General features: G+C 40.5%; 1 protein-coding gene across 1 annotated transcript; it reads left to right on the plus strand.

Moving 5' to 3' along the window:
- Positions 1-2,065: 2,065 nt before the first annotated feature.
- On the plus strand, positions 2,066-8,229 carry LOC133511048 (elongation of very long chain fatty acids protein 4-like). The gene is made up of 7 exons (XM_061839635.1): positions 2,066-2,156; positions 2,239-2,426; positions 3,103-3,183; positions 3,627-3,683; positions 3,803-3,917; positions 4,008-4,135; positions 7,887-8,229. Exons 1-7 carry the CDS (start codon positions 2,066-2,068, stop codon positions 8,067-8,069), a joined length of 843 nt encoding a protein of 280 aa, XP_061695619.1. The 3' UTR covers positions 8,070-8,229.
- Positions 8,230-12,871: the final 4,642 nt, after the last annotated feature.

Raw genomic sequence — 12,871 nt, forward strand, 5'->3', positions numbered from 1 at the left:
GTAGAATACACTGCTGTACCATAGTTCTGCATCACATACTGTTCCCAATATTTTACTAATATTTTACACCCATCTGTGTCTTTAACATGAAAAGACATTTCCACGCCCTTGCCATATTGCTGTGCAGTGCCACAGGTACGTAAGCTAAAGAGGTCTATTGAGGACATTTAGAATGATCTAGTGCAATTATCGTTGGTATAACCTGTGAACAGGTTTAAATGATCACAATTGAGTTTATATTTCAGTACTGGGCCTCCCTAATTGTGAATATTGCAGAAAGTAGTAATCCCTGAACTGTTCCAGCATCAAATGGAAATGTTGAAAGTGTGCTAATGACCAAAAGTAGTCACTAGGAGGCAATATGTCAGGTTTATTGTTGCAAAACGGGAAAAGCTTCTTTGAGAAGTTGGACTTGCCGCAGTATGAAGACCCATGAAATGGATCGTGAGTTTGGCTGGTACTGGAACTGGAGAGGACAGTCAAGAATTAGCCACCTGAATGGAGGTAGGTCCTCCTGCTTAACAGTATACTCTACGCTACAGTAAAAGCCTTATTGATTACATCATAGGCAAACATAGATTTGAAGGCATTGATTTTGTACAGGTTGCTGATGTTATTATTAGTCAAGTGTATGCATAATCAATTTTCACAAACTCTCCACCGATGATTTTCTATAGCCTGGGCAAACATTTGTTCTACAGGTTAACCGTCATCTCACTGACGGAAGATGCCTGAGGATTTTCTTTTATTATTCATAAAAACTTGTGTTATGATTTGTGTTACTTTTTTCTGCATAAATTACATATTGTAATATTCAAGATTGGCATTTTACAAAACTTCTTGATTGAGAATGAGAAAGTTCCTCAATTAATGGATTGATTGCCTCATAACAGGCCGGAGACCAGTCCGAGGTATCGTCCTCATTTCTCCCAAAGATAGCGAGGATAGGCTCCAGCTCGGATAAGCAATCAACAGCACTCTTAATAATTGAACACTGCGATCAATCCATTTACCTCAACTGAGACATGGAGTGGTGTTTCACACAGTTGATTCACAATCGAGAGCTCCAGGATTGGAATCTTGCCCCCGTTCTTCCTACGTATCCAGAGTTTAAATCTTCTGGCTATGCTTGCGTGAGTTTTCAGTAGGTACTCCAGTTTCCTCTCTCATTTAAAACAATATGATCCTTTGGATAATTGATGACTTGTGGTGAGCCACAACTAAGGGACATGTTTTCGACATCATGCAGAACCTTTGGGTGTGAAGGCCTCCATTAAGATGGTTAGGCCCAAGTTCATCTGGCTAGACCTCCGGAGAGACGTCAGTATGTGCGCTACCTCTTGCATGGCATGGCATACCAAAACCCCCTGCAACCCCGTTTCTAGCGCCGGAGAGACTTTTTTACCATGTGAAAGTGGACGTTAGCCCTTGCTCCCTCCTTGGGGTTCATTTACCTCCTCATCATGCTGAACAGGAGGACGAGGTTCTCAGAAGTTACTTTCTCATCTACAACCTATGCAGAGGTCGTCTGTGTGTTCATCACATCTTGGGTTCATTGGTCAATAAAAGCCTCTCCCTAGGCGAGATTCACAGACTGCAACTGAACCGACGGCATCCTGTGGGTCATGCTGGGTGTCCGCTCTGCCCCCACAAAAGACCTGAAGACCTAATCTGCTGAGCTGTTTTATGGCCATAATTGTCACATGATGTATTATGGAGTTTGCAGTCTGCTATGACTCAAGTGAACCAGATTATTTTAGAGAGTATGTCCATAAAAATTAACTGAGTTTCCAACCAGTAATGCACTCTTTATGATGTACTATACTGCAGTAGATGCAAAGACTGCTAATACAACTAATTTGTATGTCTAAAAGAGAACACGAGAGATGACCCAAATCATGAATGGCAGCACAGTTGTCACTGTTGAAGAAGGTTTTTTTTCCATTGTCAAGCGTTTATGTTCTTGGACATTATATTAAATACTGCATGTAAAGCCTGGAATATTTAAATGGTACATTTACTGTATACAGTTATGTTAATTGCTTGCTGACCTTGTAGCACAGTGATGACCGTTTCTTTTCCAATTCAGGGTTTTCAGGAACTCACCATTTGGCAAAAAGCGCAGTTTTATTACCAGCGAATGCTTGAAACTGGAGGTATGCTTTCATTTGAACTTTCATTTGGCACCAAGGTACTGTAAGGAAATGTTCATGATCCACATTTTCTCTGTCTATTTAGATAAGAGAATAGAAAACTGGCTGCTGGTCTACTCCCCGGCACCCGTCACCATTATAATTATGTGCTACCTGGTCATTGTTTGGGTCGGGCCAAAGCTGATGGCAAAAAAGGAGCCCTTCAACCTCAAACTTTTCTTGATACTTTACAATTTCACGATGGTCTTCCTGTCTGCATACATGTTCTATGAGGTACTGATATGTGACAAGTTGCATCCATTTATTGTTACCCCTCAACAAAAACAGAAACAAAGGTAAATCCAGATAAAGGTTATGGACCAAAGTATACCAACAACAAATACACCGCTTCCTAAGCATTTGAAAGATTCAGGGCAAGTCTTTTATTTACATTTTTTTGATACACTAAAACACAAAACTTTAAAGATAGCAACTTTTTTGCATGGATCCGTCTTTTTTTTTTTTCTATGAACAAAATATTTGTGGGGGAAAAAAAAACAGCCTCTCTGGCCCCATCTTGTGTCTCTTATTTGATTTGCAATAAACCAGCCAGAGACAGCATGTGCGACTGTAAAATGAGTGACAAGTGGGGCACAAAAATAGTGGGCACACCCACAAGCCTCACGCTGACCTTTTACTTTAGACTTTAGGGTGTTTGCTGAAACTATACCAGAATATCCACCTCAGGAAATTATATAGGAATATAGTGAGACGTGAATTCAGTTGTTCAGCAAGAGAATTTTGTCTCTTCACGTTAACATTCAACAGAGTTCACTTTGATTCCTTTCTTTTTTATGATACTTGTTATCATGCTATTTTACAAAAACATACAAAAACATTTGCCTTTGTATTAGTGTTGAGTGTCCCAAGATGTGACGGTTGAGATGAAAGGCAAATTCTGCCTTTGCAGTTTACGGCAGCTTCCTGGATGGCGAGTTACAGTCTGCTGTGCCAACCAGTCGACTACAGCGACAGTCTACTGGCCATGAGGGTAACACTTTTCCAAATAGAATAATACTTTGGATTTGAAATTGCCAACAGTGTGATGTTGATTTTTTTGCCAATTAATATTCCAGTACCCCCACGACTGTAATGAGGATAAGTGGTGTGGAAAATGGATGGATACCTGCCCACTTTGTGGTTGGTACTGACCAACTCAATTAAACTGAACGGCACCACGGCTTTTCTGGGTTTTAAATGAGCGAGTGGGATTTGAGCCCCAGTCCTCAAAAGTGTGAGGCCAATGCTCTACACAGTTGCTCCACTGTGCCGCAGTGAATTGTACTTTACATGTTATATATTAATGAGGAATCTAACCATCTTGCCAGGCAGAAAAGACCAACTAAAATTGCTTGAAAACGGGCATTGTGGTTATTTCCACCCCAATTTAACTTCCCAACCCACTAATTACATGCGTCTGTCCATGTTGTACAGATGGCCAGAGTGTGCTGGATTTTTTACCTCTCCAAATATGTGGAGTTCTGTGACACAGTGAGTATGACAGTTACATTATTGTTGCTGATTCAAATGTAGTGACAACAAAGATGTGAAAGGAGCCTGCAGCCGCATTTATTTATGCGAGTGGCTAATTGTCTTTTTCTGTAAATCAGATGTTCTTCATATTGAGGAAAAAGAATAGTCAGCTGACCTTCCTCCATGTCTACCATCACAGCACCATGATCTTGAACTGTTGGCTGGGCTTAAAGTACACGCCAGGTGGCCAGTGTGAGTACTGTACACAAAAATCCACAAAATGGACACAACAATAAGGATGCACTTATATAGCAGTACTCATTTTGTCGTACGTGTTGAAAGCTTTCATGTGTGGCCTGGTCAACTCCCTGGTTCATGTGGCAATGTATCTCTACTATGGTCTCGCTGCGTTTGGACCACGTATGACCAAATATCTCTGGTGGAAACACTACCTCACCATCTTACAGCTGGTTAGTATTGTCTCAGTGTGTACACTTTAGAAATCCTGTGCTTTGCATGAACAGTGTATCCAATAGGTCTATATGTAATATGTACCCTATTTTGACAATGTGATTGGGGTACACCCCGTCACGACCAGAACACGGGGTTGGACCCAAATGCACGTCTCGGGAGACGTAGAGGCAGTTCGGGAAACATATTTATTCACTCCAGTCTCGGGGATCAGGCAGGCAGTCAACAGGAGCAGCAGTCACAAGAACGTCAGGTATTGGAGGCAGTTCAGAGGGCAGGCAGGTGTCGGTACACAGGAGATCAGGAGAGTGCGAGAACGAGGCATGAAGCAACGATCTGGCAAAGGCCAGACCGTACGTGTGGTTCTATCTAACTGGGACGTAATTACTAGAGATGAGGCACAGGTGTGTGTCTCCACCGAATGCGGCAGGTGCTTGCAGCATCGGGGACCGGTACGGCCAGGACAGGCCATGACACACCCTGAACTGATTGCCAGCCAATCGCTGGGCACAAGGAGACAGACAACCGTCGCACTCACAATCACAGCTAGGGGCAACTTAGAGTGTCCAATCGATGCATGTTTTGGGGATGTGGGAGGAAACCGAAGTGCCCAGTAAAAACCCACGCAGGCACGGGGAGAACATGCAAACTCCACACAGGCAGGGGCGGGATTTGAAACACAGTCCTCAGAGCTGTGAGGCCAACGCTCTAACGAAACATGCCACTGGGCCGCCTTTTATTAAAAATTTAATAAAAGAAGAGCAGCAAGGTGAATTATGAACAGTAACTCACCTGGAGCTTCTCTCTTTCTCTCTCTCCTGTTTTTCCCACAATTTGCATTCAAAGCCCAGTAGAATTAAAAGCACTAATTTACAATGGAGCGCATCTTGGTCTCACAGCCACCCTACAACAGAGCACACAACAATTTGTCAAAATATTAAAGGTCAATACGAATATATACATCCATCAATCAATTTATCTTACCGTTTATCGTTACTGCGGGTGAGAGCCGGGGTCCTTGCCAGCTAATCGCAGGGCACATCCAATCCCAATTCCAATGAAGTTGAGATGTGTTTAATACAAAAACAGAATACAATGATTTGCGAAGCATGTTCAACCTATATTTAATTGAATACATTATATAAAGACAAGATATTGAATGTTCACACTGATGAACTATTGCTTTAGGGCAATAATCATTAACTTGGAATTTTATGGCTGCCAAATGCTCCAAACACGATGGGACAGATGGCACAAAAGACTGAGAAAGAGTGTTGACGTCACAGTTCTGAGGACTGGTGTTAAAATCCCGGCCCCGCCGGTGTGGAATTTCCATATTTTCCCCGTGCCTAGGTGGGTTTTCTCTGGGCACTCCGGTCCCCCCCCCCCCCCCCCACACATCCCAAAAACATGCAATATTCATCGGACACTGTAATTTGCCCCTAGGTGTGATTGTAAGTATAACTGTAGTCTGTCTCCATGTGCCCTGCAATTGGCTGGCAGCCAGTTCAGGTTGTACCCTGCCTCCCAACCCTTGTGAGGATAAGCAAAACCACATTCTGCATGTGATACAATAGCGTGGCTTCATAGTAAAAGGGTGAAGGTACTAGAGTGACCTGCCTGCAGTCCACACCTGTCTCCCATTGAAAATCTGTAGCACAATATGAAATGTAAAATACAGTAACGGAGACCCTGGACTGTTGAACAGCTGTACATGAAGAAAAAATTGGAACGAATTCCACATACAAAGCTTCAATAATTATTCTTCTGAGTTCCTAAACATTTACTGAATATTGTTAAGAGAAAAGGTGATATAGCATGGTAAACATGACCCTGTCCCAGCTTTTTTTGGAACAATAGATTTTATCAATTTGAACTGTAAATATATTGTTTTTGTCGCGTATTAAATTAAATATAGGCTGACCATGATTTTAAAATCATTGTGTTCTGTTTTATTTTATTTTTAACTCAATGTCCCAACTTCATTAGAAATGGGATTATATAAACTATAGCTAGTCGTACTCATACACACCTACGGGCAATTTAGAATCTTCAATCAACATACCACTCTTTTTTGGGGGGGATATGGGAGGAAACAGAGAAGGTTTGTTAATTAGTTAGAAATCAAATCCATGTGTATAATTTTTATTCATTAGTGATCTAAATAGTTAATTGGCTCCATGAGACCTACAGTAGTGTCGCTGTTTGTGAACTGGTGTATCGTAATGGCAGTTATGTCTCATTTGTGAGAGTCCCCACGGATTGGTGAGTCTCCCATCATTTTGGCGCTTGGATTCCACGTTACTCAAACCTGGCCAAACAGGCTCATGTTGGCATCAACATATGATCGACACACTTTGCTCTTATTACTTTAACAACTTATGTCGTTAGTTTCTGATTACGTTGCAAACAATTTAACTTGTCTTCATTACTGATACTCACAAATTGGACTTGTGTTTTTCTTTTTTTTTAACTGTTGTTAACAGACCTAGTTATATTTACAACAGTAGACATGTTACAGTAGCTTGATGGCTATGTTTCTATGAAGAGGCTTAAACTGCCCACAACTTCCTCCTTAGCACCCTAAGAATTAGATGTCAAATACTATACTGGCTTCTTTGATTCTCCTAAATGACAGTAAATCAACTATTGAGTCCAATAATAAATTTGCAAAGCTTGATAAAAATTGTCTGCTGCATCACTGAATGCACATTCACGCAGATTAATTTCACGAGGAACTGCATTCCCACAGGCACACTGGATTATGGTTTTGAGTGTAATCATGCTTAGTAGCCCAAAGAATGATCAAACAAATATCATAATGGTCACTGATGGTGTACTGGAACACACGCCTGACTTTACTGCGGGCAGCGTGGGATCAATTCCTGGTCAGTGATGGTGTTGATATCTGCCCTGCGACTGACTGTTGACTAGGTCAGGGTGTAGTCTGCCTTTAACCCGAAGCTAGCTGGGATAGGCTCCAGTGCTCCTGTGACCCATGTGAGGATAAGCGGCTTGGATGATGAATTAATATAAAAATGAAAGTAATATACAAATGTTTAATTCATCTATGCATCTAACATAAAATGAATAGAAAATCCCAAATTGCATTGACCCAATCAGCAGGAGTGCTAATGAAAATTAGCTGTAAATAGAATTTGACGTCTTTATTTTAATATCAAAATTGCTGTTTGCCCATTTTGCAAATTTGTGATGGTGAATTTTAACTATTAAAAACGGGAGTTACATTTTAAAAAGAGGGTGAGTAACTCCGTTGTAATAGTCACCAAAATATGAACTGTTTATTTTATTTAGCAGTAATTCAAGCCTACGCGTGAATCTAATTTTCCTGAGTTATATGAAAAAATATTGTAGTGGACCTAAATAGGAGAAATGATACTGCGGGGTGTACGTGACCCAACACTACACTATTACTGCAAGTAATTAAATGCTCTAGGGCGCAACCAGGTAGTGTAATTATAATCATGTCATTCCCTTAGGTCGTTGTATAGGGCTACTTTGTGATCTAACATGATAAAACAAAACAAATAATATACTGCACCGTGAAACACTTGAAGCCCACCAACTTTACTCAAGAAATATTCTGTACAGGGTCCCAACAATAACCTCCATACACGGTCCGTTGTGATGAGAAGCCGATTTACACCATTGTCCTTTGTGAGCGATTGGATTTTATTTATGACTTTGTTACCAATCTCACAAATTTCCTTATTTTCTCTTTCTTTCCAGCTTCAGTTTTTCCTGTTAACCCTTCACACTGTTTACAACTTGTTTGCTGACTGTGACTACCCTGACTCCCTGAACTTGATTGGGTTTATCTACGCTCTCACCCTCATCGCGCTCTTCAGCCACTTTTACTACCGCAGCTACATTACGTCGAAGACCAATGACCTAAGGAAATGTAAAGTGTGAGAAAGAAACAACTTTTTATGTATGCATGGAGGAGAGAACTGGTGAGAGTGACTTGAAATTAGTTGCACTGGCCAATGCTTTATTTCAGGTGTTTTATGATCTATTTCCTCACATTATATTCCACGGAGGACAAAATCTTGTATAGTGCACATCATTGTTGTTTCACTCATTAATAATTCACATAATTGCATATCCAAAATCAACAAAGACATAATCACAAGGTAAAGAAGCCAATCTTTTTTTTTTTTTTTTTTACCATTTTCGGGGGTATGTAGATAAATCCCAGGATCCCTAATATTTGAGAGAGTAAAACAAAAAAAAAATTAAACCGTATGTCGTTTTTAAGCAACATATAAAAATGTAAAATCATAGCTAAAGTACTTAGTTGAAACGTAACATTTTAAGAACAAAAATACAGCCCATTGGGTGGGTCAAAATTAGTTTGCTCCACCCAATCCCTCCTTGGGTGGGCTCTGAGAACTCTTGGGGCACAAAGAAATACGTTATGTTCCAGTGAGACATGTAAGCATCTAGTTTAATCCAGAATACCGGATGTTGGACATGTCTTATCTTGAACCACTCAGTACCAACATACTGTTACCCTTAAAAGTCCTCTTTTTTGTTGTTGCTACATTTGAATAGTAGGTCATGACTGGATATTGTTAGCTGAAGTTTTTTTTTTCTAACTCAGAAATGGGTTAAGTGGGCACCCAGTACAACCTGTACACTCTGCTTGAACTTGAATGGGAGAAGCTAGTTTTTGTGTGACTTACATGTGATAATACTAAAGCCCAGGTGCTACTGAATGGTAAAATGTACAAAACTGTGAAATTCATGCCTGGTGTGGGGTTCAGCACCCCAAGACGTCTGATCCTTGATTCACCGGTGAGGCAAAACAATAAATGTTTGCTTTAAACACTAACAAAACATGTTTGTTATAACTTTGGATGACACTGTTTAAACCGACTGCGATTGGCTGGTGACCAGTTCAAGGTGTACTCTTAAAGATGGCTGGGATAGGTTCCACTATGCCAGGCCACTAAGGATAATTGGCATAGAAAACGGAATGAAATTTTAAGTTCAAACCTTGGTAACATTTCAAATGGTTTGGATGAATATTTAAATTTTTTTGTTGTCATTACTCTAGTGTTTAATGTATGTGTGCAACCCCCTTTTAGGTTCAAGTGACAGCATGATGCAGTGTTGCCTCAGAGAAAATATGCATAAAATCAGAATTTCGTAATTTCACCTTTATGTGGTAAATATATAAAATTACAAATGTACAGTAAATATAATACAGGCAAGTCTTTTTTTATGTCCTCAGAAGAGGCTTCTCTAAGATTGAATGGACGTACATTCCACATTTTGGGAGCAGCGTTTTTCTAAAATTTTATGAGGGACAGTAAGTGGAAGGCAGTCAGCAGTGGCTGAACAAAACCGTGAAAAGACATGATATCCACACATTATTGAGGAGCCTGACAATTGAGAGCTCTCTAGGTGACTGTTAAATGTTTGTATCAAATCCTAAAGTGAAGAGTAATCCAGTTCGAGAATGACAAAAGGTGAGCGACTTACCTGAAAAACTGGCATCTGGACAAAAGCCTTGCGATGACATTCAAAACTAATTGGAGGAGGTCTAATGAAGTATTGTTGAGACAGGTGAGGAGAAAATTGCAATGGCTAACAGACAGACAAGCATAAATGATCATGATTGTAGTTCTGAATTAGATGGAACTCGGTTTAGAAATGTTTTTGAGGTGAACAAGAGCAGGAATGGGTTACAGTTTTAACATTCATCCATACATACATTGGGGTTACGGGCATGTCAGGGTGGTGGTGGAGTTGGGTGGCAAACGAGGAGGCATTGGGTCCTTGCGGCCACCACTGGGTGGACAGTTTTTGGGGTGCCTCGGAAGGACCGGTGGACCGCCCTGGGACCTTCGACGTGGAACGTGTCCTGTCCATTACGTTGTTCCTGGGCCTCTGGTCCCAGTCCTGTCCTTGACTGATTGGGTGAGATTCTTAGCCTCTGTGTAGCAGGCACAGCAAATATTGGACATTTCTGTTATTCTTTTTCCATGCAAAAAGTTGTGCATATGTCCATTAGCATGCACCCGTGGAATTCTTTCATTGGTAGTGGGACCACTGACTTACTGCAACAAATAACTCGTGTATCTCCTCCACGTATATTCTTGTTCTTTTGACTCCTATATTTCACTTGGTCAGTCCCACCACATTTGAGATGTATAGCCGAGTTCACCATTCTTGTCTTGCATGCTTCCTCCCCTGTCCTTGTCCTGTCCTAGCTTGTCTCCTCCTTCCTTCACACGGTGAAGTGCTATCGTCTCAGGCAACATCCATATATAATATTTCTTTGTTGTAGATATGTAGTGGTAGACTTTTCTCATTCTGTTTTCAGTTAGCACTTTGTCTTCATCTTTGTCTCTATTGCCCTTCTAGAAATTCTGATGTACTCTGATCCGCTATAAACTTCAATTAAAATATGAAGAAACCACTACGGAAGCTCAAAAACTTCACTGTGACACAGTGAAACTGTTCTGGCATAAAACGGAAGGAGCCTATCCCAGGTAACTTCAGGCCGAAGGCAGGTTACTCCCTGAATAGGTTGCCAGCCAATTGCAGGGCACATACAAACAAACAACCATCTACACTCACACACTGACGGTATTTCGAGTCTTCAATTAACCTACCATGCATGTTTTTGTGATGTGGGAGGAAACCAGACCACCCAGATAAAACCCACACAGGCATGGGGAGAACATGTAAAGAACACACAGCAGGGGCTGAGATTTGAACCCCAGTCTTCAGAACTCTGAGGCAAACATGCTAACCAATCGTCCACTGTGCAGCCAGTTTTAACATGTTCATCAAAAAGCATGGCTAGATGCAACAAGCACAGAAAAAGATCTATTTGAATGATGGGATATGAAGCAGTTAAGGACGGTCCCTGAGATGTGTATCCAGTCTCTCAGCCCGTCTACGAGGATCAACTGTATTAAAAGCTCCACTCCTTCTTAGAGTGGTTATGCAAAATTAAATTTCAGTCCACCAGTAATTTCACCTGAATCCTGAATGGCCCTAACTTTTTGTGAGTCATCTATCCTGTAAACTGTATACTGTATACCAGTGGTGTAAGGTCAGGGAATTCAAGACTTTCTTTGCTGGCTTAAACATGATCAAAACCACAGACATAAACAGTATTTACAACTTACATGACATTTGATAAATTTATTTTAACAGTCTTTTGTTTGAATTTTTATTGTCCAGTCAGATCTTAGCTTTTTCTGTTCTCATATCAATGTAATCTACACATGCTTGACACCAGGGTGAGCAGCGTGGGCTCAATTCCCACTCAGTGGTGGTGTCGATATGTGCCCTGCAACTGACTGGTGAGGAGTTCGGGGTGTTTTCCACCTTTCAACTGATGTTAGCTGGGATAGGGTCGGGCATTCCCACAACCCTTGTGTGAATAAGTGGCTTGAAAAATTGACTTTGTCAGGGCCATTCATCCATATTCCAGACTGCTTACCCTGACCAGGGTCAATGAGCGTGCTGGAGCTTCTCCTAGCTCACTCTGGGTGAGAAGCAAGGTGCACTCTGAACCATTCGTCAGCCAATCGCAGTGCAAACATAGACAAAGAAGCATTCGCTCTCCTATTCACACCTATAGGCAATTTAGAGTTTAGAGTTTAGTGTACAACTGTGATTTTCTGTTTTTGCCTTGTGTCCGTATTTTAGTTGTGTTTTGTTACTTCAGAATCCTCCCATTACTTTCTGTTCACCTTCTTTTGTTGAAGGTATTGTTTTGTGTTCACATGAACCATTTCTTTTGTTTGCTTTTGTTAATTGTAGGTAACCACGATTATGTGCACTTTTTGTTCAATAAAATCTGTCAAACTTGCTACATTTGTTTTGCGTTTGCTTTTTTGAATCCTGGTGACTAAATAACTTTTCCAAAAAAAAAGAGTAAACTTGGAATAAGTGTTACTGGCATAGTTGAAAACAGCATAAGAGCATACTGCATTAGCCAGCATGAGCACTCAGTCTATGAAATCATGTCATTTATGTTTTAACCAATAAACAGAATCAGAATCAATTTAGTTGTCAAATACAACAGGTAGACAAACACAAATTTGACTTGCCAATCAGCTCCAAAAAGGACAATTTGAGTAATTAAAAACTAAACTAAACAGATATACAATGAAAGCACATTAGCTGATATGTACCAGTATATACACTATTTAGCGGATTCAGATGTTTTAACCAATAAACAGAATCAGAATCAATTTAGTTGTCAAATTCATCAGGTAGACAAACACAAATTTCACTTGCCAATCAGCTCCAAAAAGGACAATTTGAGTAATTAAAAACTAAACTAAACAGATATACAATGAAAGCATATTAGCTGATATGTACCCGTATATACAGTATTTAGCGGATTCAGGGGAAAATCAGAACTAGTCGAGTGCCAAGCAAGTACAGTAAGCCTACATTGAAATATTTTGAAAAATCAAAACTATAGCTAATTTTCTACAGATGATGAAATGTATATATATTTATACATTTATGGAGGTTACTGAGTCTGTGCTTCCTTCCAGGGGGTGGAGTGGCGATGTCTGCGCCATTAGTTTTTTTTTTTTTTTTTTCCCTTTCGGCTTGTCTAGAATGGAACAGCATTGAGCAGGGTGGGGTATTTAGGTGATGTGTTGTCCTTTTCCTGATGGCACGTTACTGATTTCCTGAAGGGAACCTGTTGAAGAGGTGGCACTCAGAGTGGGAGG

Source organism: Syngnathoides biaculeatus, chromosome 13 (genome assembly GCF_019802595.1).
Source record: "Syngnathoides biaculeatus isolate LvHL_M chromosome 13, ASM1980259v1, whole genome shotgun sequence".
NCBI classification, from domain to species: Eukaryota; Metazoa; Chordata; class Actinopteri; order Syngnathiformes; family Syngnathidae; genus Syngnathoides; species Syngnathoides biaculeatus.